At 57.4% G+C, this 26,822-nt stretch overlaps 1 protein-coding gene across 12 annotated transcripts; it reads right to left on the bottom strand.

Annotated features, from left to right (window-relative positions):
* Positions 1 to 1,272: 1,272 nt before the first annotated feature.
* Positions 1,273 to 26,533, bottom strand: TBC1D24 (TBC1 domain family member 24). Of its 12 annotated transcripts, none has more exons than XR_003523199.2 (10): positions 25,792 to 26,414; positions 11,018 to 11,104; positions 9,748 to 10,824; positions 9,148 to 9,165; positions 8,562 to 8,720; positions 7,457 to 7,520; positions 6,427 to 6,522; positions 5,980 to 6,202; positions 1,591 to 5,622; positions 1,273 to 1,486 (listed from the first exon to the last, which is right to left on the bottom strand). XR_003523199.2 is itself a non-coding variant. In XM_027612620.2 (10 exons), exons 4-10 carry the CDS (start codon positions 10,710 to 10,712, stop codon positions 5,468 to 5,470), a joined length of 1,680 nt encoding a protein of 559 aa, XP_027468421.1. In that variant the 5' UTR covers positions 10,713 to 10,824; positions 11,018 to 11,104; positions 25,792 to 25,948; positions 26,468 to 26,519; the 3' UTR covers positions 1,273 to 5,467. The 12 variants fall into 12 exon arrangements, 10 of the variants coding, with proteins under 10 accessions (XP_027468421.1, XP_027468424.1, XP_027468425.1 ...); XR_003523200.2 differs by having other exon boundaries at positions 3,347 to 5,622; XM_027612620.2 differs by adding an exon at positions 26,468 to 26,519 and having other exon boundaries at positions 1,273 to 5,622; positions 25,792 to 25,948.
* Between the last annotated feature and the right edge of the window lie 289 nt (positions 26,534 to 26,822).

Genomic DNA, 26,822 nt, shown 5'->3' with positions numbered 1-26,822 from the left:
GGGTGGGGGACCGCCCCGGGGCGGGCTGAGCTCCACGCAGACACGGGTCACTGTCACTGAAGCTGAGCCGGCTGAGGGAGGCAGGCATCCGGAGTGTCAGAGGCTACAGCTCTGCACCCAGGGCCATCCCCCGCCCCGGGAGCAGGCCCGTTCCATTGTCTCGAGGTCGATCACAAAATGACGCAAAGCTAAGCATGCTTACAGGAAGTTGTTGCTGCAGGGAGTTTGGGGGTTGGGGGGCACTCCCCCCACCATGGGCCTCAGAAATGCTCACCCATCTCCCCCCAAGAATTGCCCCGCACGGGACAGCAGCACAGGGGTTCTTGATCAGGGGCCTCCAGGCTCAAGGTGGGTAGCGGGGGAGGCCGGCTCCTGGGGCCTCAGGGAAAGCATCCCGGGGCCGGAGCACCCCAGCTACTGAGGGCTGGGGAACTCCACCCCCGATCGCAGGCCTGTGTAAAGGCCCTGAGGCAGCCGAGGAACTGAAAAACAGCAGGCTGGGCTGGAGAGCCGGCCCTGGGGGCCAATACAGACCTGGGCCAGGCCACCCTCAGGGCAGGGCAGCAGGAAGGGGCTGAGGGGAACCAGAGTGTTGTGGGGGGCAGCCAGAGAGAAATGGGGAGCGGCAGGGACAGGGGTGCTGCCTGCAGTGTGAGGAAGATAAAGAAAGAGAGAAGCAGTTTCCCAGCACAGGCAGGGGCCTCGGCAGCCCCAGGAGGGGTGAAGGGGTTGAGGGGTGCCAGCGCGAGCCGGGCTCCAGCAGCTGGGGGGGGAGGGGAGCCCCTCCAGGTTGGGCATCTGCCCGGTTGCAGAGAAAACGGGTCTTGCAGTTTTCTTTATAGGATATCGGTACACCCAATTAAAATGCTAGTTATTCGAAAAGACATTCATGTGGATTGATACAAACTCCCAGATAAAATACTCTCATGTCGCATGAGGACTTGTTGATACTGGGCTTCCCATGGGACAGGGATCTGTGCGATTCTAGACTGAGACTTTGGACCTAGGTTCCTGGTGGCTGCCCCCCTCGTTCCTCATGCCGGCCCCGTGGGTCAGCAGGACGGGCACCGTGAACAGGAGTAAACAAAATCAGGACAGACTTGGCCTGCGCGGGCCGCACACAGTGCAGCAGAGCGTGGTGGAGAGTGATCCTCCCTCAGGCCGGTGCCTCCTGGTCCCCCGCACACCTCCACGGCATCATTCCCAGACACCCCGCACCCACCACCTCCCATTCCACCGAAACGTTCTCACAGCCAATACTTCAGTGAGGTTCCATTCGTTGGCATTCATTTTATTTAGGACTCAAAGGAACACTGACCAACCAGGTCACTAAATCATTTATTTTCACGTTTCCCAGCTTAGATTTGTCTGCCAAGCCACACCCCAGTCTATTTTCACTTGGTCTCACTTCATTCATTCAGATTCTTCATTCAGATGCTCCAAAGTGTCGGTCGAGTAAAAATCCATTTCTCAGCCAATAACCGCCCTACATGAGAATGGAAAGGTAAAGTGATTCACACAACCCTTTCTCCTCCTTAATCACCAGCTCGCTAGCTTTTGGCAAACCGTGGCCTGTGCCAGGTAGCATACCTCAGTAGGAAATGGAGCAGGGGCCCACTCCCGGACCTCCATGTCATTGCCAGCGCCCCTGGAGCAGACCCAACCTGCAGGCGCCCTTGCTCAGGGGCGCCTCTCGACAAAGTGTCTCTAACGGCTGGAACCAGCTGGCCAGCTAGGGAACACACCTGCAGATTCAGCAATCTGAAGCAGAAGGTCTCTAACAGTTGGTGTGTCTGCACCACAGAGTGGCCACTGATTTTGCTTCCTTGGCCCCAAGCACAGAGTTAACAAATTCCATACGGTCAAGTCAAGACAGCGTGTCTGCAAACACGTGAGGCGTTTCGTCTGTAGCCATGAGTCATGTGACACCGTACCTCACTTCTTGACCACAACCCGACACTGACAGAATGAAGACCCTAATTTTTAATTTAAATTTTAGTTAGTCAACATACAGTGCCATATTGGTTTCTTCCAAAAGGGGGTTGCTTTCCTTGCAGACTTGCAGTTTTGTTCTCTCAGATCTCCGACTGATTGCCTGGGTGTTCAGAATGACTTGATAACTAGCTGTGCTCCGGGGGCAAGACAAACTTAGGGTCCCTCTACTCCTCTGCCATCTTAACGCCTCCGGATCATAATTTAGTTTATACCAAATTATTTTTAAAGATCCACACACTTCTCCGCCTAACTTCCACATGGTAGGGTGAAGTGCTGGTGAGGCAACCTCTCTACTCCTGCTTCAGTTGGTAACTTCCACAAGCAAATGAGACATTCGGGACAGAGGACCAGCACAGTCCAGACATGCATCCGCTCCTGACACCTCACTGTGCTAATTGTGGCAATTAGTTATGTTTTTTTTTTTTGACCAGGGTTAGTCTTCTGAATTTTGAGGATATTCTGGATTTAATAAAAATGTAAATATGTGTACAAATTAAATCTATTCCTGGAACAGAGAAAGGACTGTGGGAAAACCGAAGGCATTGGATTAAATCTGTAGTTAACAGCACTATATATCAACATTCATTTCTGCTGGGATACATGCCCCGTATCCACACAGCAGACTGGGTAGGGAATACGGAAACTCTGCATCATCTTTGCATCTCTTTTAAATCTAAAATTATTTCCAAATTAAAAGTTACAAACATTGAATCTATTAAATATAAAATACTTGAGACTATAAAGTCCTTATGGCTTCAGGAAACAAGAAAAATTTGAAAGCCTGAAATCTTCAGAATTTTCTAAAACATGGTGCCATGAAAAACTCAAAAAGTTAAGCATGCCGCTTATAAAAGCAGGAAAAGCTGAAATACGAATTTTAATTCAGTAATTAAAACTGAAAAATTCATAATACTAATGACTTACTATTATAAATTGTTTTTGAAAAACTGATGTTCTGAAGCCCTAAAGACATAAAGTCCACTTTAACAAATTATTTAATGAACTGGTTTAAATTATATTCTATTTTTAAAATAAACTTTTTTTTTTTTTTTAAGTAAACTCCACACCCAACATGAGGCTTGAACTCACTACTCCAAGACCAAGAGTCCCAGGCTCTTCCGAATGAGTCAGCCAGGTGCCCCTCAAAATAAACTTTTAAATGTTTCTAGAAAACTGAATGATAATTGGTCATGCAATTCCATAAAATGTTAGCTATTTTTAACATCTTAGGAAATTTTAGGTAATAAGAAACGATAGAGAGTATTAACAAAACGTGTTCTATTTGGGAACACCTGATACGTAACAAGGACAATAAATAGGAATTAAAAATGAAGGGGATGATCACACATACGTTTTGTTCAGCAGGACAGCTGGGAAGCAGACGTGCCGGCCGAGGGAACGGAGGGCTGCATGTGCGCACACAGAGACCTCACACTAGAGACAGACGTGGTGGCTAAGCAGCACCTGCCCTCCTGGGCTGGACCTCTGGGAAGGCCAGGCAGGGCCTTAGGAGCAGCCACAGAGACTCCTCCAGACTCACCAAAGAATCCCCCAGCCTCCCTCAAGAGGGAGCTGCATAAACAGTGCTGGAATACCGTTTTCCAAGGCAGGCAACATTCCACTGATGATGGACTGACCGGCATCATGAGGGTGCAGCTTCCGGTGCCCACCCCGTTCAGAGGCGCACCCGCCTCGTTTGGTGGTGCGCCCAGGGGGGCCCCTGGAGGCCCCTCTGGTTGAAGAGACCAAACTTGGACCCTCGGAGTTCATGTAACGAGACCGTGTTTAATGAACACCAAAGTGGGCACTACAACAGAGGGCTGTGGGGGCTCAGAGGAGGGGGGGGCAAGGGTGGCAGTGGGGGGAGGTGAGCAGTTACACTGCCTCCCCGTGCCTCTCCTCTCACTAGAGACTCATGCTGTCCCCCTCAGAGCCGCTCAACAGTCCCGTGGGGACAGCAGAGCACGATGACCGGCCCCATTTTACAGTTGGAGAAACAGATCCGTGGCTTGCCCAATGCCACAACATGGGGCTTCTGGTCCTTCCTCCTGCACCATGGTGGCCCGGCTCAGAGGACACTGGAGTAGGTGGCAGAGGACAGCCAATGCCTCACAGGAGAAGCGAGACAGAGACAGCAGAGGCATGGCACATGGGGACGCTGAGGGGCTGGCTGCAGCCATGTGGGGACCAGGCTGGGGGGCGGGACCCCTGGCACCTGTGGCCCAGGCTGCCACAGCCCCACGTGGCTGCTTGGGTGTCTGTCGGCTTCCCCTCCTCCCCCAGGTGCCCAGGCCCTCAGGACCAGCTGAGGGAGGTCACGAGGTGGGAGGCCACTCCCTGACAAGTCTTCATGTGGCACCTACGGTCTGCAGGGTTTGTGTGGGGCCAGGCCAGGCAGGGAAAGGGGCAGAGGCGGCACAAGAAAACCATGTTATGTGGCCAACTACAGGGCTGTGTGAGGGATGCAGAGGGGTGTATGAAGGAGCACGTGGCAGGGATCTGGGCAGGGGGCAACCCTAGCAACCTGGGGCGCGTGGGGATGGACAAAGATGAGCATGCCACGCTGAGCAGTCTGGACAGGAGCCTGGGGCCACTGCAGAGACTGTCGGGGAGTGGAGGTGGCCCAGCACAGAGAGGAGGGCTGAAGAAGCCCCCACGGGTCCGGGCTTCTCCTGGACATGGAGCTGGCTGGTTTGGGGTCAGCTGCAGAGGGACCCCTCCCCTGGGCCATCCTGGGCCAACCTGGGCGGACTCTTCGGGCATGGACCCACAGTGGGGCCCAGCAGAAACCTCAGGCTCTGAAACACAGGAAGCCGTGATGTCCCCTCCAGCCCCCCATTATACTGGTGCGCGGCCCTCTCTCAGGAGGGGCCCAGAGCTCAGCACACATCCCGCCCTCCCCTTTCTCCCTGCGGTTTCTGTAGGAGAGGCAGCCACTGGAGGCCAGCGCGGGGAGGAGGGCATGGGGTTAGAAGCCCCCGGCAGGTACTCCTGCTGTGGGGGGGGGGAGGGGGGACAAGGCCAAGGAGCAGGCCCCAGGATGCCTGTCTCTTCTGGGGAGACGCCTCTGCTAGGGAGCGGCGGTGAGGCACCAGCAGGGGGCACCATGGCCCCACACTTCGTGGAAGGTTCCTTCTGCCTTTCTTGTCCCCACCCCTGCACCAAGGGTCTGAGACTCAGGCCTGCAAGACGTGGCCCCTCTAGGCCCCAGCACCAGATGCCTCCACAGAGGACAACTGGGGCCTGAGCCCAAGCTCGAGGCAGCAGGTGTGAGCAGGTCTGAGCAGGGACAGGCCCAGCCATCTGAGGTCCCGGCATCCCCTGGCCCGCCCAGATCCAGAGCCCCTGCTGCACCTTGACGCTGCCCACGGCACAGGGGTCCTCACTTACTGCCTCCCCCTGAAGGGGGGGCCTGGCCCCTGCCCCACCCCCACCCCACAGTGACGGCTCAGTCACCGTCTCTGCGGGCCTGTCACTGGGTGTCAGGGTCTTGGAAGCCCCAGGCCTCCACAGCCGCGATGAGGAAGTTCTCAGAGCAGAGGGGCTGGTTGTTGAAAGTGTCGCAGTGGCCGGTGCGGCCCCGATTCAGGTCCCCATCGATGTAGAGTGCCTGGCCGCCCCCTCCACCTGTGGGATGCTCCAGTCAGTGGCTGCCCCTCTGTCCAGCACCACCCCCGAAACACTCTCCCCCTGCTCCTGAGCCTCTCCACTTGGCTGGGGCAAGCCTCCTAGCTGTCCCTGCCCCGGCCCTGCCAGAGACTTCTCCAAGACCACAGGGCGGGCCCGGGTCCCCCACCGCACACCCTGCTGTCCCCATTCCCACCCCTGCTCCAGCCCACAGTCCCAGTTCTCTTCCTCTGCCCGTCCCTCAGGGGAGGCACCTACTATGCAAGAGCTTTGTGCCCCACGAGCCCGCACCCATCTCCCAGGCTCAGTGACCAAGGGCGGGCGGAAGTCCAGCCTGGGGTGCAGGGAGGTACCCACCTATGATGAGGCAGTCGTTGCCCCCGGCCATGAACATGGACTCCGTCTTGGAGGGAAGGTTGAAGTGACGTGCAGCCAGGAAGGGCGAGAGGCGGTCAGCAGGGTCAGAGGACACAGGGCGGCAGGGTGGGGACGGGGTGGCAGGGACCTCCAAGGACACGGGCTTGGTCAGCTCTGGGTGTTTGATGACCACCCACTCATAGCGCTGGACCTCAGGCTGCAGCTGAGGGCAAAGGGCAGTATGAGTCCCAGCACCTGGTCCCCTACCGGCCCTCCTGCCCATGCCCCCTACCAGTCCCCGTCAGTGCCAGGCCCCGCGCCCGGGGCTGGGGAGACGCTGCATACGGCCAAGGCCCACCTGAGCTCATGCAGTGTGGTCTGACCATCACCAACGAGAAGCCAGCACGGGGGCACCCTGTGGGGTGGGCAGCTGGCAGACTCACTCACCCGAAACACGAAGCACTCTCCGGTCCCAAAGAAGGCCACTTTGCCTCCAAACTTGTTTCTCTCACTCCAGTCTGTTGACAGGTAAGCCCCACACACCTGGGGAGAAAGGCCCGGGGTGTGAGGCTGCACCCCGCCTGCCTGCAAGGAGCATCCCTCACTCGCTGCTGGGGGGCACTGTTGGCACAGCTACACCCCCGCACCAACCCGAGGGTGAGAGCCAGAGGTGGCCCACGGGGTGGGGAGGTCAGAGTCTGGAGGACATGGGGCAGGCAGTGACGGTGGGTGGGCGGCCACCTCGGCCAGCCTTGAAGATACTTTTGTTTCCCTCCTTGGCCCTCAAGCATGGAGAGTAGCCCACGTCTGCACTCGAACTTCGGCTGTCAACCCCAGGGATGCCCTCACACAGAAGCTTCCCAGAGAGGACCCCGCTCTAGAAAGTTTCCCAACCCTGCCAGCTAGCAAAGTGCTAGATTTCACCAACAGACTCAGTCCTCTGAGTGGCTGCGGGCTTTGCCCCCCGTGTCTGACAGTGAGTCACCTGTTAGAACACAGACACAGGATCGGGAACGGGGTGAGTAACCTAAAACTCCCATGGGTGCAGGTTTGGGAGCCAAGGAACAAGGAGCCTCTACCGGGAGCACATGCCCCCAGAATGGAGGCCCGTGAGTTCTGACTTTCCTAGATGCTTCAGGGCACATCCAGGTGACTGCAGTGGACAGGCCCTGACGACTACCTGTCGGGGTGTGGTGGGGGGGCGGGTGAAGACAGCAAGTGGAGGGGAGGCAGGGTCTTGCTCACTAGGTTATTTCTGCAGTGCTCCCTGAAGCCAGGCCCTGGGGGATCAGGCTGCTTCAGCAGGAGCCGAGAGGCCCAGGGGAGACAGGAGGCCCTGGGTCCTTGGTGGTCACTTGGGGAGGCTGGGCTCACCCCTCTTCCACTCTGTACCCCTGAGTGCAGGAAGCCTGGGTAGAGGTTTCAAGGCAGCACCCACCCTCCCCGAAGCTCATCAGAGGCACGGATCCCTCCTCACCTCTTTATGCGTGGTCTTGATGAGCAGGAGGGTGGGCTCATGTCCTTCACACTGGAAATAGAACCTGGCAGCAAAGAGCACACGTCCAGGCTGGCATCCTGCCCAGTGCGACCTTCAGCCACAGCATCTGGTGCCCACTGTACCTGAGAAGCCCAGGCTGTCTGGGGTAGGTGGGCCTGGGAACTGTGTTTCCCTGTGTCCTGGGGAGCAGGCCCGATGGCCAAGGACCTGGCAGCACCTTGGCCTGGATACTTCTCAGCCAAGACAGAGCCCAGGCCAGGCAGCCTGGAGGCCAAGCAGTCAGCTACGCCAGACTGTGTGTCCTTGTATGTGGGGGGAAGGTGCATGGCAGACCAACTGCAGCAGCCATGTGCCAGGTGCTTCAGGGAGGCAAGACCAGAGGAACAGGTCCCTGTTCTAGGAAAGCTCGGCACGTGCCCAGGAGCCTGAGCCTGAGAGGCAACACTGAGAAGTGCCTGAGGAGGCCTGACATTGCATTGTGGTGGCACCAAGCGCCCAGGGCTTGCCCAGCGTCCCTGGTGGCCCTGCCGGGCTGTCCCACACTCCTGCCGGGCCTCCCACAGAGCACGGGGGAGGGGCAGCGGGGGGGAGCAGGCGAATCGATCTCTAGCTATGCCACCTCTGTGGGGTCACCTGTGACCCAAGCCAGAAACTTCTGAGGCCACCTGGGGCTACACCTGGCAGAGCTGCCTTGAGAGGCGGTATGCCCTGAGGGGGAGTTCCTTGGACCCACCTGTGGACCAGCCAAGTGGGGGTTGGGAAGTAGTGACACGGGTCATCCTGTGCTAGGATTCTTTACACTCCTGGGTGGGGATTCTGCTTCCCATGTTGTCCCACCACCCACACAGAAGCCTGGAGCCATGCTGTGTATTCAGGGCACTGAGCCCTCAAGTGTGGGTGGCCTGGGAGTAAGAGAAGTCCAGGAAGAGGGGCTCCCAATTCCGGGGCCCCCTGGGAATATCCAGGGGCCCATCTCCAGCCACCACCACAACATTCTGGAGTGGTCCCACAGCTCGCTCTGTCCCCCTGCACCGGCGGGCCTCGGGAGGGCAGGCCCAGTGTGTGCTGGTCTCCTGGGGGTTACCTGGTCAGGCTGTACCCATGCTGCAGGGACGAGAAGAGCAGAAGGGGCTGGCAGAGGGCGAAGCGCTCGGGGACCCACGACCAGATGTCTCTCATCTCCTTCACGCTGACAATCTCGGAGTGGAAGTTCTCTGCATGCACGGCCAGGTGCACAAACTGCCTGGGGAGAGCAGTGAGGGCTTAGAGCACAGTCGGGACCCCAGCCCTGACCATGCCCCCCACCCTGGAGGGATGCAGAACCTCTCGTGGAAGCTAAGCCTGCAGGGGGCTTCTCACCCATTGAGGGAGAAACGGGATGGCACTGACCCCTGGAGCCCCACTCCCAGAGGTTACAGAGGGGAGAGCACCCAGCCTGGGCCAGGACAAAAGCACCTTTTCCCTAATAAATGGGGACAGAGAGAGAGCCAGCCAAGCACTGACAGACAGCCCATCCGAGGCAGCTGAGCAGACAGGACCTGAACATCAGCCAGGCTTCAAGGTAGCATTGCCAAAGCCAGCCCTGAGAGCGGAGCAAGCAGCCAGGCCCTGGGACAGCCAGGCCAGAGATGGAGAGAGGCCAGGCACGGACACGTGGTTAACAGACCTACCTTTTAGAGAGTGAAACACTGAAAAACAGGAGGAAGCAACGGACACAGAGAAGAGGAAGAAAAATAAAACAGACAAGGACAGGTTAGTGGCAAGTACCGACGGCCAGGACGCACCTGCCTGTGGCCTAGGAGAAAGGCCTCCGTACCGACGGCCTGGTCAGGCCGAGACGGTGTGCGGTTGCCATGCACCCTTCCCAGCCCAGCTCCCAGGTGCTGTGCTCAGGGCGGCGGGCATACCCAGCAGCCACGAGGACAGCAAGCAAGGGAGCCCAGAGCAGGAGGGGCAGAGCAGGGGCAGCTCTGAAATGATGCTCAGCGGTCAGCCCGGCCCCCTGCAGACCTCTGACTCCATGGTCAACGTCTGGCTTCTGTCACAGCCATGGGCCTTGTCCCTGAGGGCAGGACCCTGCACCTTCTGCACCCGCGAGGCCCCATCTCCCTCCCGTGCATTTCTAACCATGCAGGGCAGCCTGGTGGCCGACCAAGAGGCTGACAAGATGGGTTCCAGCCCCACCCCCCAGGACGTGCCCCAGCCCTTGCCCACGTGGGCCCCTCAGAGCTGCCGGGGGCCACGCCTGAGGCCCCAAGGGGCCCGCCTACCTCTTCTGCTTGACGGTGATGCCCTTCTGCTTCAGAGCTTTCTCGTTGGCCATCTGCAGGAGCTGGATCTCCTTCCGGGAGAAGAGGCGGATGGCGAACGCCTTCTCCAGCAGTTTCTCCGGAGACACAGTCTTGGCGATGTCCCTGACGAAGGCGCGGATGTCCTGCTTCACGCTGTCCGACTCCAGCGGCTGCCCGGCTCTCACCTTGTGGAAGAACTTGAGGATGGCCAGCGCCACACGGTACAGCACCTTGTACCCCTCCACCAGGAAGACATCGAAGACGCGGGCGAAGTAGTTGAGGGGCAGCTCCCCGAACAGCCAGCGCTGCCAGTCCGCGTAGACCTGCAGGACATCCTCGGACACGGCCACCATCAGCTTGTGGGCCGCCTGGCAATACTTGTTCACCAGGTCCCCGAAGGTCATGCAGGAAGACTCGAAGGCCAGGAAGCTCTGGTCCATGAGCTTCCTGCTGGGGTCATTGCAGGCCAGGATGCGGCAGGCGTTCTCGAAGCACTGGGCTTCGTCTGTGCTGTAATGGAGCAGCAGGGCCACAACGGCTGGCAGGGCAGGGCAGAAGGACACGTCCGGGAACTGGTTGGCAATGCACAGCAGGATCTTGCGCACAGCACCCTCGCCGCGCGGGTTCAGGCAGTAGCTGGGCACCTGCGTGTTGTCCACGAACTCGGGCAAGGGCAGGCTGCTGGTGCTGTGCTTGCCCACGATCTTGCCCACGATGTCGCTATACACGCTGGCGTCCGGCGTGACAGTGCGGCAGGGAATGTCCCGGATCAGGCGCTGGTACACCTTGCCCCGCAGGGCATAGCTGCGGGCCCAGTAGCCCTGGCGAGCTAGCTGCTTCAGCTCCTGCAGCTCGGTGCAGCTCAGCTCCTTGGGGCCCAGGTCCTGCACGGCAGCGTCCATCTTGTCTCTGTCCACAAAGCAGTTGTACCCCGGGGGGTCCATGGTGTAGGGGGCCCAGGAAGGGAGTCCTAGGCTGCCAGGCAGGGCACGGAGCAGCCAAATCCCCAGCTCCCTCTCAGAGGCTTTTCTGCTAACCTGTTTGCCATCCCATACCCTGTTGGTTTAAAAGTCAGACTTAAATGCATTTGAAGGTTCACGTTTATTTTGTTTTTTTCATGATTTATTTATTATTTGAGAGAGAGAGCGAGCGAGCATGCAGGTGCGAGCATGAGCTTGGGGGAGGGGCAGAGGAAGAAGCAAACTTGATACAGTATTTTTCACTGTGGCAAAATATACAGAAGATTTACCATTTTAGCCATTTTTGAGTGCACACATTAAGCGCATTCACACGGTTGTGCAGCCCTCACCACCATCCATCCCCAGATCACGTTCACCTGAAAATATAAAAAGGAAGTCACGCCTTAACAACGCTGAGTGGAAATTAAAGAATTACAGTATAAAACCAGATCACGTTCCTCTTCCTCAGTTGAAACTCTGCCCCCATTAAACACGGACGCCCCCTCCCCAGCCCCTGGTGCCCACCCTTCTACTGTCTCTGTGAATGGGACAACTCACAGAAGCCTCACAGAGGTGGAATCATACACATGCGTCATTTTGTGTCTGCCTTACCTGAGCATCATGTCCTCAAGGTTCATTTAGATTTATAGCGTGTATCAGAATTTTTAATTAAAAACATTTTTTTAAAGATTTTATTTGACAGAGAGAAACACAGCGAGAGAGGGAACACAAGCAGAGGGAGTGGGAGAGGGAGAAGTAGGCTTCCTGTGGAGCAGGGAGCCTGATGGGGGGCTCAATCCCAGGACCCTGGGATCATGACCTGAGCCAAAGGCAGACGCTTAACCAACTAAGCCACCCAGGTGCCCCGAGAATTTTTTTTTAACTTAAGACTACTTTTTATTCTTTATTTTACTTTTTTAGGATTTTAATTTTTAAGTCACGTCTATACCCAACATCGGCCTGGAACTCCTGACCCCAAGTCAAGAGTTGCTCTACTGAGTGAGCCAGCCGGGCACCCCTAAGACTGTTTTTTACAGCAGTTTCAAGTTCACAGGAAAATGGAGAGGAAGGAAATGCAGAGAAAGGCACAGAGATTTCTCACCCCCTGCCTGCCCCACACATACATAGAATGCCCCATCATCGGCACTGCTCCCCAGTGAGGAGCCTGCATGAACTCGTCATCGTCACCTGAAATCTGCAGGGTAACAAGGGTACCTTCTAGGAGTTTGCACAAATGTATGATGACATGTATCCTTATGACAGGCCCATACAGGGTATTTTCACTGCCCTAGAATACTGCTGTGTTCCACCTGTCCATCCTGCCCTCCCCTAATCAGAATGTCATTCCTTTTCATGGTTAAAGACTATTCCACCGTGTGGACAGAACACGTTGCGTTCACCCCCTCATCTGCAGGTGGGCTTGGGTCGCTGCCAGCTCCTGGCTCCCGTGAGCAATGCTGCTGTGAATGTGGGCGTGCCAGGGTCTGTCGGAGTCTAGCTTCCAGCTCTCCTGGATACGTATCAGTCGATGCTGCTCTTATAGGAGCTTCCCCATAGAGAAGATGAACTAAAATAAGGTTTTGTAACAACACCCATTTCACAAGTCCCACCAAGCAGTGCCTCACCCACAGCGGAACCCTGCCTGCGGCTGGGCTGGAGCCTTTCCTTCCTTTTCAGAAAAAAGAAGCCTTCATGGAGCTAGTAAGTTTGCTCTGTCCTGGGTGGGAAAGGAGCCCCCCTGCCCAGGCCCTGAAGAGCCACACCCAGGCTGCACCCCACAGTCCCCATGTGCAAATTACCTATAGGTTTCCAGGTTTTGTTTTGTTTTTTTAGTTTTTATTTCTTTAAGTCCTCTCTACCCCCAACATGGGACTCAAACTCAATCCCATGATAAAGAGTCACACGCTTTTCGGACTGAGCCAGCCAGGAGCCCCACCTATAGGGTTTAGATCCTTCATACTAGGCTCTGGGCCCACTAACCTCTGAAGGGGACCCCAGGCCCATCCTGTGTGTGAGAAAAGCAGCAGCTCCTTCTCAGGGCAGTAAACATGTTTATAAGCAGAACAAGAGCTGGGCAGGACAGCACCAATCCTCACTCAACTGGCCTCCCATTCTGGTGGAATATTAAACTGGCAACTCCAAAGACAATTATCGCACCTTGCAAAGTTCCTTCAGAAGGACCTTCAGGGAGAAGCAGACAAACGGTTTCGTTTGCTGCAGCAAGGAGCTCAGGGACATGCCGGATTCAGAGGGAGTCCGAGGCTGGGGCGTGCTTAGAAGACCCTGGAGGAACTCCCTGAGCTCCCAGAGGTGTCCTCCTCAAGCCCCACCCCGAGAGACAGCATGGCATTTCCGGGGCCAGCGAGGCTTGCAGCGACCGCTTTAGGCATCTATAAAACCAGATCCAGGGTGGTTTTCTCGGTTGTTGTCGTTTTTAAACAGGAAAGCATCATCACAAAAAGGGCCAATAATACAAAATTGTGGAACAAAAATGTGAAGTCCTGTTTCAGTTGCCCACCCCAACCCTACCCCCTCTTCCTCCTAAAGGTAAACATGACTCACATTTTAGGGCGTATCCTGCAAAGCCTTTTCCTTAGACTGACACACGCACACTCATTCACAACCATGTTAGATAGTGCAAGCTGGCTCCTGGGAAGAAGTCGGGGGGCAGGAAACACACCAAACATGTAAGAACATATGAACTACTCTCAGTTGAACACTCGTGCCCTGGAGGTCAGTTTTGGAGCTGACGTGCCTGTCCCCTCAGACCCTCCTCCTGCAGCTCGTAGCTACCATAGGACACTGTCGGGATGCAGGAAACAGGCCTCACCTGCTCCCCATGGCCCCCCGCCCTGGCGGATGCCCAAGGGGCCAGGAAGGGGGAAGCAGGCCATGCTTCCACATCCACAGTCAGGGGTCAGGACTGGAGAAGGGAGTCAGGAGCTAATGCAGGAGGTGATCCAGTGTTAAGTCCGGCAGGCCGGGCTTCCAAGTCCAGCTCCGTTTGCCTGAACCTCGCATGAGCCATGCCTCTTCCCCAAAGGGCAGGTACCTGCATATGAAACGGAGCTGATAAATACAACCCACCTCACTGGCATGGGTCCTCACGCAACACCGGCAGGGTGAGCTCATGCTCTGGGCTCACCGGCTGGGGTGTGCATGACACCCTGCAGACAAGCACACCCCACTATCTCTCTCACTTCCCCTCATCTGTGCTCCCTGCCACGGCTCCACTGCACTTTTCCCAGCCTGCTGTGCTCTGGCCAATCCGGACACCCCACCAGCCAGGCCCTGCCGCCAGGTGCCCTGGAAAACCACCTTCCTTGGGCCTCCAATGCGGATGGAGGGAATGACTTTTTTTTTTTAAGATTTTATTTATTTATTTGACAGAGAAAGACACAGCGAGAGAGGGAACACAAGCAGGGAGAGTGAGAGAGGGAGAAGCAGGCTTCCCGCTGAGCAGGGAGCCCGATGCGGGGCTCGATCCCAGGACTCTGGGATCATGACCTGAGCCGAAGGCAGACGCTTAACCGAGCCACCCAGGCGCCCCTGGAGGGAATGACTTTTGATCACAAATGCTGCACTCCCCTAAAGGCCACCGCCCACCAGTCTCAGGGTCGCTGCAGAGCAACGGGGTGGGGGCCGGGCTGGTTTTCAGGGGACCCCTCTCCACCAGCCCTGTGGGAGGAGGCTCCACCAGCCATCTGCGGCTCTCTGCATTTGGAATGCAGTGAAGTACTTCGTGTGCTCTGTCATCCGCTCTGGGCCTAGTTTGCAATTCTGGGAAAATGGAAAAAATTCCATTTGATATCCAAAAAATTCCAAAACTAGGGTAATGAGGGCGGACCTCTCTTAATTTGAGTTCAAGTGACGAGAAGCAGCAGCCAAGAGAGCTGAGGAAAGGTCACTGTGGACAATGAGAAGAACAAGTGCAAAGGCCCTGAGGCAGGAACAGGCTGGTGAGCTCCAGGAAGAGAAGGGCATTCAGAATGGCCAGAGCACAGCAAGCAAGGCAAAGAGCAGCAGAGACATCAGGGGCCGGATCCCGCACGGGGAAGAGTCTGGATTTTCTTCTAGGTACAGCCGGAAGCAGGGAAGGGATGTGATCCAACCAACGTACTTAAAAGCCAATTGTTATGAGGATTAACGAGGACTGTTTATAGAAAACACTCAGCCTAGCCTGGCCCACGTGGCAGCTCAGATGTCCCTAGGGCCTCTTGTTACTGCTCCACAGGATGCCCTGGCCTGTACGGGATCCCCTGGCCTGGTACAGGCTCAGGGATATCTGGGGACGGACAGGGACCCAGTTGGACATCACTTGATGAGTCCTGCAGAGGGGCCCGAGTATGGCCCCTTCTGGTGGGGGAGGTTCTCCCACGGGCCCATCCAAGTCCCTGGCTCACTCCAGGGACAGTCCCTGCAGAAGGCCTCTTTGACAGACCTGCTTCCCGTACCCCTGTAAGCCCCTTCCAGTGACCCTCACAAACGCCATGACTGTTTTGAGGGTTCAGGCTACCTACAGACAGGAAGCAAGTTACTCTTGATCAAAAATAAAATAGAACTCTAGGGGCCCCTGGGTGGTGCAGTCAGTTGGACTCTTGGTTTCGGCTCAGGTCATGATCTCAGGGTCTTGAGATCAAGCCCTGCTTCGGGCTCTAAGCTCAGCAAGGAGTCTGCTGGAGTTTCTCTCTCCCTCTGCCCCTCCCGTGTGTGTTCTCTCTAAATAAACCCTAAAACAAAAAACAGAACTTTTAAGTGGAAATGAGTGACTCCTATTTCCCCTAAATGTTATGTTGCTATGCTGGCGACAGCTCGGTCCGGCTCCCCTTCCCGTTGTGATGACCGCTGTGCCCTCTGGCCACGTACACTGTCCCGGGTATGCCAAAGGCAAATTTACATCAGGCTGTGGTGAGCTCCGATGCATGGGGGGACCCTCCCCACAGGCCCCAGCCAGGGCGGCTGCTTCTGAGGAGGGAGTTCCTATGAGAAGACACTTCCGCTGGATGCACCCCATGGGAGTTCAAATCAACCCCAACTCTGTCCTTCAGGGCAACAGCAAGAGAAGGTATTGGCCAGGGTGCAGGAGCCCTGGAGCCCCAAACCTGCTGGCTCTGCTCCGTCAGGTGCACAGTGCCCCTGCTGACAGGAGCAGGGTGAGAGGAAAGAGCAGATGCGGCGGGACGGACAAGACCTCCTTGTGGGGCAGGAGATGCCCAGGAACAAGGAGCTGGCAGCACCTGGTCAAGCCGGACCCTTCCCACCCCAAACCACAGGGGCCGTGGAGCACAGAGCCCACAGCGGCTGGCTGCCAACTGACTTTGCCTTGCATTCCTACCTCCCCTAATCGTGAGGACAAGTCAAGGGCATGGGAACTGGCTCCACTTTATAGATGAGGAAACCAAGTACAGAGAGGACCCACGAGCCCCCCAGCACAGGGAGAAGCACCCCGGTCTGTCAGCCTCCAGCGCTCACATGACCCGTTTAGCCCCCCCGCCCCAACTTCGGCAGCACAGACCACTTGGACGGTCAGCCCCACCCACGTGCTCTCCTCAGCGTGTGCAGGGCTGGCTTCCCTGGGCCCCTCTGCTGTCCCCAAACACTGCCCGGGGTCTGAGGAGTCACAAGACCTGTGCATTTCTCACCTCTTAAGTGGGGAACATGATTTCCCCAAACTCTTGGCTGTGAACCTCACTTTTTTTTTTAAAGATTGTATTTATTTATTTGAGAGAGAGAGCGCGAGCAAGTGCAACAAGCAGGGGGAGGGGCAGAGGGAGAAGCCGACTCCCCGCTGAGCAGGGAGCCTGTTGCGGGACTCAATCCCAGAACCCTGGGATCATGACCTGAGCTGAAGGCAGACGCTCAACCAACTGAGCCACCCAGGTGCCCCTAAACCTCACTTTCCTGTGACAAGCAGAGGCACACACATGAAGCCTGGGTGATTCCATCTTAACCACCAACACTGGGCTCTGCGCCTCCCTTCCACGCCAGGCCTCCCCTTGCCCCTGACTTTTATTCACTTGACAGGCTTCTGTTGAGATACCTCCTCTGTGCCATGAAAGCTAGCAAGGCAAGGCACGGACTCCACTGGAGCACAGCAGAAGGGGCAATGGTGGGGATCCTGAATGTACAAAGACGGGCAGTCGGCCGCAGGGGCAGGGCACAGAGAGCAGGGCCCGGCAAGGAGGGGAGGCTGAGGCGGGTGGTGTTGTGTGGACAGAGCTGGGACAGGTAGGGTCGATGGCCATGTGTACCAGCTGACTGGACATCAGCCCCACACAAGTGGGAGCAGTAGGAGAGCCTAAGCAGAAGGTGGCAGGTGAGAAAACCCCCCTGGTGGCCCAGGAAGGAGGGCTGAGTCCAGAGAGGAGGCTCGAGGAGGGGGGGATAAGGCCAGCTGGGGAGGGTGGAGAAGACGGGGCGGACCCAACACACCACCCAGGGGTGGATTCCACCAGACGGGGTGACCCAGGGGTGGGGGCAGACACCCAAGCAGGGGACAGAGAATCTGGCCCAAGGCAGGGGCAGGGTCAGCAGAATGGAGGGAGTGCTGGGGGGGGCGGGGGGGAATGTGCGGTGCCTGTCATGGCACAGACGCGTCTCGGGCAAACACCCAAGCAGCTCAGGCAGGAGGCAAGGCCCCGCCCGGACGCCAAAGCTGGCTCCTGGACTCCTCGGCCACCTAGTCAGCCTCATGGAAGGTGCACACCCAGCCCTGGATGCCACCGAAGGCAGAGCAGCCGCGTGCAGAGGGATTCTGCTCCCCCCTGCCCCCAGCACTGACAGCGTGCGGTCCAAAGCCGGGCCTGCTGGGCCTTAGTCACCGAGCACAGGACAGGGAGGCTGCACCGCCGGCGTCGGCAGCTGTGGCTCAGCATTTCCACTGTGTCCTGAGCAACCCTACATCTGTTCAGGGAGCAGGACCAGCAAACAACGGAGAGGAAAGCGACAGCGGCCTCAGTCCTGTGCGCGTGTGGCAGGCCCGTAGGACAGGGAAGGAGGGCAGGGGCGTGCCTGGCTCTGGGTCTGTGGACTTCCATGGGACAGAGGACCGCTCCCCCTCTTAGGCGGTGGAATTCACAGTTTTGTCAATCTTTAGGCCATCAAACTCTCTCACAGCAGAGCCTACAGAAAGGCCAGGGATGAGGAGCCCCTCAACACCCACTTGGAACCAGAGATGGGCATGTAGAGGTGACACAGCCCTGCTCCAGCCCTCCCTCGGGTGTGTGCATGAGAAAGACATGTTTGCTGCCTGATGCGGAGATGCTTGGAGCGCTGAGGCCACCAGGCAGTGGGCCAGGCGGGGAAGACAACCCATGTGGGAAGGGAGAGCTCAGCTCACGGGGCATTTGGGTACGAGACAGGACCGGCGGGGGGTGGGAGTGGGGCAGCCTGAAAGGGCACCAGCAAGTCAGGAATGGTAGACATGGCAGGTGCAGCTTCAGGGGAGGAAGGTGGAAGGAGGTGCAGGGTCGGGAGAGGTCCCTGAGGCCATCTGGCTTACAGGACCAGAAGGAGCAGGGATAGGCCCGGCCATGAGAGCCGGCCTGGGGCAGGGCACATTCCAAGGCAGGTGATGACCACCTTCTCTCACTACTCCGGAACCTTCTTCTTAAGTCTGAGTCAAATCGGACTTCCTCACGAGGCCCAGTCTTCCCACCTGTCTGTGGGGAGGCCAGGAAAATGCCCCATTCCACTCCCGGAAATCTGCTGGAGGCCATGGGGAAAAGCTGCAGGTCACTGTATGGAACCTGGGGGGCAGGTGCGGATGTTCATCTCCCCATCTGAACCCTCGGCTGTAGGATGACTCCCCGATTCTGCAGATGGCTGGTGGTGATGGTGCCACATTGCCTTCCTGGGCTGTCCTTTCACCCACCTCCCCCACTCCCACCTCTCTTCTGGCTCCTCTCTTCTACCTGTGACACGCAGCACCCACCTCCTCATCCTCTCTCCAAAACTGCCCTTTGTCCCTCTGGCCAGACAGCAGGGGCTCCCCTGGACCCCATCCCCTTCTATCTGGGCTCTCCCTGGACCCTGCCCCCCTCTATCTGGTCTCTCCCTGGACCCATCTCCCTCTATCTGGGCTCTCCCTGGAACCCATCCCCCTTTATCTGGGCTCTCCATAGACCCCACCCCCCTCTATCTGAGCTCTCCCTGGACCCTGCCCCCCTCTATCTGAGCTCTCCCAGACCCCATCCCCCTTTATCTGAGTTCTCCCTAGACCCCGCCCCCCTCTATTTGAACTCTCCCTGGACCCTGCCCCCCTCTATCTGAGCTCTTCCCAGACCCTGCCCCCCTCTAAGCTCTCCCAGGACCCCATACCCCTCTGTCTGGGCTCTCCCTGGACCCTGTTCCCCTCTACCTCGGCTCTCCCTAGACCCCATCCCCCTCTGTCTAAACTTTCCCCAGACCCCAACCCCCTCAGTCTAAGCTCTTCCAAGACCCCATTCCCCCCATCTGGGCTCTCCCCAGACCCCATCCCCCTCAGTCTGGGCTCTCCCTGGACCCCGTTCCCCTCGGTCTGGGCTATCCCCGGACCCTGTCCCCCTTGGTCTGGGCTCTCCCTGGACCCCATCCCCCTTGGTCTGGGCTCTCCCCAGACCCTGTCCCCCTCTACCTTGGCTCTCCCCAGACCCGGTCCTCCTCTATCTGAGCCCTCCCCAGACCCTGCCCCCCTCTAAGCTCTCCCAGGACCCCATCCCCCCGTCTGGGCTCTCCCTGGACCCCATTCCCCTCAGTCTGGGCTCTCCCTGGACCCTGCCCCCCTCTACCTCGGCTCTCCCCAGATCCCATCCCCCTCTAAGCTCTCCCTAGAACTGCCCCCCTCTATCTGAGCTCTCCCCAGACCCTGCCCCCCTCTAAACTCTCCCAGGACCCCGTCTCCCCCGTCTGGGTTCTCCCTGGACCCTGCCCAACCAGGGTCCTTGTTTCCTGCCCGCTCTCATCCCAGCTCAAAGGCTGCAGAGCATTAGAGGGTAGAGGAGGCCACCGTGGCTTGATGCTCCCCAACTTTAGAAGCTTTATATCTCTATCCCTTCATCCACATCCTGGTCAGGTCTGAAACTGCCAGAGATGGTGTGTCACAAACAGCCCACTCTCTCATGACCCCGTCCAGGAGCTCTTCACGGTCCTCGCCCCTCCTCCCACACATCGTGACTCCATCTCTCCTTACCCAGCAGCCCCTCTTGGCTTTACTTCCTCACCCACTCAGCCTAGACCTGCCTGCCAAGCCCTCCTGTCTTCCTGTCTCAGCCACCAGGCACACCCTGGGGAAGCCAGCCCGAGAGCGCACTTCTCTGCGCCTGCACACCAGCTGTAGAGGAGAAAACTCATGCTGCCCTAGTCAGGGCCCTCAGAGCTGCCGGCCAGCATCCTCTCGCATTCTGCACACGAGCTGACAGCCCCACACCCACCTGTGGCCCTCCCACTCTGCCCCTCCTCTCCATCTGCCCCTCAGTCTGCACTCCCCCGGGGCCTGGATCTCAGCTCCCTGGCACCCCCCTTTCCTGCCTCCTTAGTGTTCCCACTCTGCCTTAAGAACCCATGCACTGTTTCAGCTCTGTCACTCCTCCTTTCCTTGCCAGTCACGTTTCTGGAGAGAGTGGGGTGTGCCCACCTTGCAGGGACACCCTTGGGCCCTTATGTCCCTGAAGCACGCATGACCCCGCTGCTCTCAGCTCTCCTCTGCAGAGGCCTCCCCCTTCCTGCCCTCCTGACTCCTCAGCCGCCATGCCACTCCTGCTCCCATCCCCCCACGAGTCTCTTAAATGTGGCTTTCACAGGGGTCCACGTTCTTCTCAGCCTGAGATCCTCTTGTGAACTCAGGCCCTGTACCTCCAGCTGCTTTCCTCAGCATCTCCCCAGCACGGCACACTCCACACGACCAACAGAGCTCTGGGCTGCACCTGAAACCCTTCCCTGGCCCCGCCCTCCCTTCGGGGTCTGTCCCCTGGTGCGGGTGCACTGGGGGTGCACTCCTCCTACTCCCTGCGGAGGAGGAGGCAAGGCAGGAGATACCAGTCTCCTTCACCTGCCTTTCCTGACCTCCCAGGCAGGGCTGGGGGTGCCCTCACTGCACTCGACCCCTCTTTGTGCAAAAACGGTTTTAACTGTGGGCACGCTGCTGCGATGACCTGCTTATGAGTCCAGCTCTTCTACCACATGATGATTTTTGAGTCCAGGGGCCTCCCGCCATACCCAGTGCACCCGGGAAGGAGGAAACAAGAGAAAGAAACATGGAGATGCAGAAAAATCCCAAACCACTTTAGCCCAAGAGGCAAATTTTAATTCTTAATAATAACAGAGCATTTGCCAACTGGTTCTATGCATGTGACCTTCCCAGCAGGCATCTCTACATAACAGGAGGGCAGGCTGTGTGAGCTCTGCCTCATCCCTGAAGCAGAACACAGGGATTTTTCAAATATTAATGGCAACTGGCAACTCCACAATGACTACCAGGCAGCCGGTTCTGGGGAACTGGATAGTGGCCCTTTGCTGGTGGCACACGATGGAGGGCGCGTGCCAGGGACAAGGGGTGTAACCATTAACGAGGCATTAATCACAGCACAGCTGGCTGGCCCGTCTGCCTGTCTCCAGGCAGAGGTTCAAATGCAGGTCTTACCAACGGCACCTGAGCCTAGGGCACAGGACCTGAAACAGGTCCCTGTTGGCCACTCCAAACAGTTCCCTATGTCCCTCTGTCGCCTCAAACACCTTTGCCCCAGCCTGGCCTGGTCTGTCCACAGGCAGGGGCTAAGGTTGGAATGGGGCTCTAATGCAGGATCTATATCTTTCGAGCAAGAAAGGGTCCTCCCAATAGCAGGTCTGGAAAACACCCCCAGGGCACGTGACCCATCTGCCTGCTGAGCAGAATGAGAAGCAGGAGAAGAGAACCTGCCTGTCAGCAGTATTGGAATCCTGACCTGTCTGAATTCCAAGCAAGGTGCCTGTCACAGGTGTGCCTCAGAAGGCTGGGCACAGAGCTGGTTCTTAGCAAGTATTTTTAGACCTGACAACAAAGCTGGGGCGAGAGAGAGTCTTGCTGGTATAATCATTTTAATAGGCATTCAAAATACTTCCTGGGCGCCTGTGTACCAAGTGCCGGATACAGAGACGCAAGCTCTCAATGAGCCGCTGCCTACGGGGGCACGAATAGACGGACCGTGCCAACCCTGGCACAGATGCGCGAGAGAGGAAAGCAAAGGGCGTCAGGAGCCTCAGCTGGGTCCTGAGGGACGAGGAGGCCCTGGCCCAGGAAGCAGAAGCGACCGCATGGGCCCAGGACAGGGCTGCAGAGGGCAGAGCCTCTCGGGGCAGCGAGCCCTTCAGGCTCTAAGAGGGCAGGCCAGTGATCATCATCCACGGCGCAGATGACAGAACAGTCCTACAGTCCATCCACACAGGCTCCCGGAAGCCAAAGGGCATGAGACCGAGGCCTGGCCTGTGCCGGGCGGTGGGGAGGGACAGCCCCAAAGGGCAGGGAAGGATGTTTGAGGCAGGAGGAATTAATGCATACGCCTGGATCTTTCTAAGGCCAGCAGCTTTACCAAGATTTGAAGGCTAGCACTATCTTTGCTGGAAAAGAAATTACTGAAGATAGAGACCCCCTGCAAAATGATACAAGGAAATGCTGAAGGGACAGAATGTAGAGAGAAGCTTTCAGTGGGAACAGGTAAGGAGCTACATTTAGAATACTACACAGTAAGGCTTTTATTGGTAACAGAATAGCCCATCAGTAAGCAACACCCCTCACTGTGTGTGGTACTCAATTAAAACTGTGTAACAATTAGGCAGACACAGTTTCAGATTATGGGAAACAGGCCAAGCCATGTCTCAATCACCTGTAAAAGGAGAGAGGAGCTTGGGTAGGCTAGAGGGAGAAACCAGGACTGCTCACATGTGACCCCTGCCGACAGGTCCTTGTGCAATACCCAGATAGACTGATAAGGTCACCCAGCCAGGTGGGGGGGGACATAACCGCCACAGGACAGAATGAGATCTTGTCTCGGGTGCCCTAAGTGAGGAGCATGTTCCTTCAGAGGCAAAGATAACTTCTAACAGCCCACTGTGCACTTATCTGAAGGCCAGACCAGCCCTGTGGGGCCCTGTGCCACCTGAGGGCAGAGAGAGCCTCCTTTTGCAACATGGGCCTTTCCCCACCCTCTCCCCCTCAGCCCCCAGGTGTGGGAGGAAGACAGGAGTGGGCACCACACACTTGCTCCCCTGCATCGAGAGTCTTTCCAAAGTCCTGCTTGCTGCTAATGCTGATGTACCACACAGAGATTGGGGTCCTAGAAGTACAGCAAGGGGACCTCGAGAATTCCACAACTTTGAATCAGTCTCTGGGTCTGGAAAACACTTTTTTCAGAGATCTAACTATAAGAATGCTCTGAGGGGACCAACCCTTGGTCTAGAGGGCAATTGGATCCTTTGAGATGAGTGACTATCTGGGTTTCCCAAAAGGCACATAAAGCCACGAGACAGGAAGGCCCCTGGCATCAATCCTCTGATTTTACATTTCGCTTTTTACTCTAACCAACAAACTGGGGCCCTGTGAGAACGAAGAAACCCATGATCCTGCCCCCAGGCCCCAAAGGCAAGGGCTTATGAATCAGATTTCCTTTACCTCACCCACCCTCTGCTGTATGGACATAAAACATCAGGTACCTCCAGGCTTTTCTTGCTTACTCCATACGCTCCCCTGGGGAGGCCGACCCCAGTCCCTGTGGTTTCAGCATGACCAGAAGGAGTCCCGCACACGTTCTCAAGCCCAGGACGTTCTTCTTGGCTCTAGACTAATGTACATCCACCTACCACTGGGAAGCCTTACTGACCTTCAGCTTAGCATCTCCACACTGAAAGTCGTCACCTGCCCCCAAGCCAGCTTCCTTCCGGCACCCCGTGTGTGTGGCATGGCACTGCCAACTGCTGTCACCTGCTCTTGGAGTGTTCCCTACTCCTCCGTTCTCCCTGGCCCTTCCCCTCCCTGCAGCCACCTGTCCCCCAACACCCTTCTTCTGTGCTGGGCCTATGTCTGGCCAGGGAGGCTTCTGTGGCCCCTTAAGGGCTTCCAACTCAGCGCAGGCCTTCACCACCCAACACGGCTACCGCTGGCCCCTCACCCACAGAGAAGACAATCTGGTCAGTCACTCACAAACCCAAGGTCCCTTGGGGGCTTCCCACTGCTCTCAGGGTAAAATTCAAACCTGAGCCTGGAACTCAAACCCTCTTCCCAATCTGCCACTTTCCCTGACCAGCCTTGCTTTCCCTGACCACCGAAATTTCCCAAGGCCCTTCCTGCAATAGCAGGGTGTGAGGTAGCCGTGCCCTTCTCCCTGCAAACATAACACAGACCGTCCCTTTGCCTGGAAGGCTCTTTCCCTCACACGATCTCGCCACATCTATTCCTTCTTTAAAATTTAGCTCAAGTCCTTCTCAGAAATCCCTACTGAAGGCCAGCCGGAGGCTACTGCCCTCTCTCCCCAGCAAACTCTGTCCACATCTGCAGGCACGCAGCAGCCCACCTCCTCCCTGCCACCGTAACCTCCAGCACAGAGGCTCCCACAGCTTTGCAGCCACATAACAGCACGGGGCCTCCTGATGTGAAGGGAAGTAGGATTTTGATAAATTTGTGTTGAAAGCATAATGAAAACCACTGAATAAAGAATTCAAGTGGATTCTTAATAAAATGCCTGAGTTTTTTTTTCCCCCTTTGATATTATCTCCCTTTGGAAAGTGACACTCGTAACAGCCACTGAAATTGCTGCTTTGAGTTGAAAAGGGCTTCTTTCCTCCATGGACAGAGTTGTCATAACAGGAAAGGTATGCTTCAACAGGTAAAACATTGAACAGGGTAAACGTTAAGTGCTTTTTTATAACCTGCTTCATTGTTCTTATGTGCTTTAAACCAGAAACCATCTAAAAGCAAACACTTAAATATGTTTTCGGAGTTGGCTCAGATCGTAACTGGAATTAGGAGCAACACGGTGTACCCAAGGTCACTTGGCCTGTTGGACAGTCCTGGCAGGTGTGCTGAGGCCCACCTGCAGGTGAACTTGCAGACTCAGGGGGTGAATTTTATTACTGTTATGAAAAGCCTGTCCAGATGACGTCTACGTTCCCCGAAGGTCACCCTTAACCCAGATGAAAACTACCGCACTAGCTTTAGCACCTTGGTGCATTTCAACAGCCGTTCAGAGAGAACCACCCTGCTCACTCCATGCCAGACAATAGGGGAGCAAAGATGAATGTGACATGGCTCTCGCCCTGTTCACAGGGAGAGACAAGCTTCTAAACAGAGCACTTGCTACCCAATAAGCGCTTCACGTAAAGGCTTTATCTCAGGGCTGAGAAGATTACTTGAGGACCAATCTTCAGAACAAAAGAACTGCGTGTGGGGCTTGCACCCCCGGCTAAGGCTAACTGCAAAACCTTTCTGAGATTTCTTGATCTTTTCTCATCTGGGTTTGCTTCTCAGAGCCTGTATCCCTTCAAATGAATAGAACCTGCAAGCTTGTCTCCAAGATTAATAAGCAAACAGTTACAGGTGTCTGCTATGAGCCCTCACCCTCAAGTGGAGGGAACAGCTACACCTGTGGAATAACAGTTTTTTGTTTTGTTTTGTTTTGTTTTGGGGGGTTGTTTTTTGGGGGTTTTTTTGGCAATTGCCCCACTGACACCTGAGCAGACGTACACCAGAATAATGAAAACCACCTTCAAGTGCCCCTACTGGCCCCAGAAAAGCAGACGGACTCCTGACTAGGAATAAGAAACTGGGAAAACATCGAAACACCAGCATCACAACCACAGCCACAGCCACAGCGGCCACCGGGCCTGTGCCTCCCGCTCACACCGCTAACTTAACAGTCTACCTGTGCCTCCCCATAGCCCAGGTGGCTCTTAGACAACCTTTGGCCTTTAATGTCAGTCGCAATCCAGGAGCCCCAAAGCGTCCGTTCCTGTACGGAGTAAGGTCATCAATGAAAACCTGTAGCCAGGCCACCAGCACCCCTGCCCAAAGAAAACCGTGACCGGGTGTAGCCTATCCCTGACCTCCAGCCCTACTTACTCAAGGCTCGGAAATCACAGTGCCCGGGGCCCTGCGGAAATGCTTCCTTCTGCCGGCAAGGCCTGGAGGACGGCTGCCGCCTGGCACAGCAGCCACGCCAAGGGCTCCGAGGCTGGGTAGATAGATACCTAGGCAGCAGGTGGGCGGGCGTGTCATCCTGGGGCAAGCAGAGGGCCGAGAGGAAAGCAGTTGCAGGTCTTCAAGGGCAGAACGTTATCAGAGAATCTGTTGCAATTTCGAGTCCAGAAGAGGATTTCCTACCCCGCAGAGCCGGAAAGTGCCCCCGAGAAAAGAGTGACACAGGAACAGCTCTTTCCGGCGCTTCGCCCTGGGCCGGCTGCAGACCTCGGCGGGTCGGGGGGCGCCGGCCCTGCCCCCGGGGTGGGCGTCGGGCGGCGCGGAGGTGGGCCCCGGCCCCGGGCGCCCCCCGCCCGGCTCTCGGTCCGCGGGGCCCGGCCCGGGGAGGCTGGGCAGGGACGGGAGGACGGCCGCGGACCCCGGGCGCACAGGCTCCGGACCCCCGGCCCGCACCACGGCCGGCCCCCACGCCCCGCCTCGGACGGAGGCCCCGCAGTCCTGCCCCACGTCCCCTCCCTCAGCACGCCCCCGCCGCGGTGACAGCCGGCGACCCGGCCCCGCGCCGGGCCGTCACGCCCCCCGCCCGCCGCGCACCCACCTCCGCCCGCCGCGCCGCGCCGCTTCTTCTCAGCTGGCAGTGCGACTGAGCGCGGGCCTTTCTGCGCACGCGCGCACGCGGCCCCGCCCCCGCCGAGCGCGCGCCGCCGGCCGCCCACCCCGGGCGCCCGCGGGTCTCGGCCGCGGCGGGTTCTGGGCATGCGCGCTGGCGCCCCGCCGCGGCGGGGCGGGAGCTTGCGTCTGCCGGAGTCAGGTCTCTGCGCTGAGGGGCGCGGGCTCGCGCGCCGGCCCCTGGGGGGCGCGAGCCGAGTGGGCGGGGGATGCTGGGTCCAGCCAAAGGCAAGGCTGGGGGCGTCCGGAGCCGAGAGGGCTGCCAGCCAGAGTCGCCGCCCCGC

This window comes from Zalophus californianus, chromosome 10 (assembly GCF_009762305.2).
Source record: "Zalophus californianus isolate mZalCal1 chromosome 10, mZalCal1.pri.v2, whole genome shotgun sequence".
Classification (NCBI taxonomy): Eukaryota; Metazoa; Chordata; class Mammalia; order Carnivora; family Otariidae; genus Zalophus; species Zalophus californianus.
The sequence above is the reverse complement of the archived record's forward strand: the minus strand, read 5'-3'. Positions and strand labels throughout refer to the sequence as shown.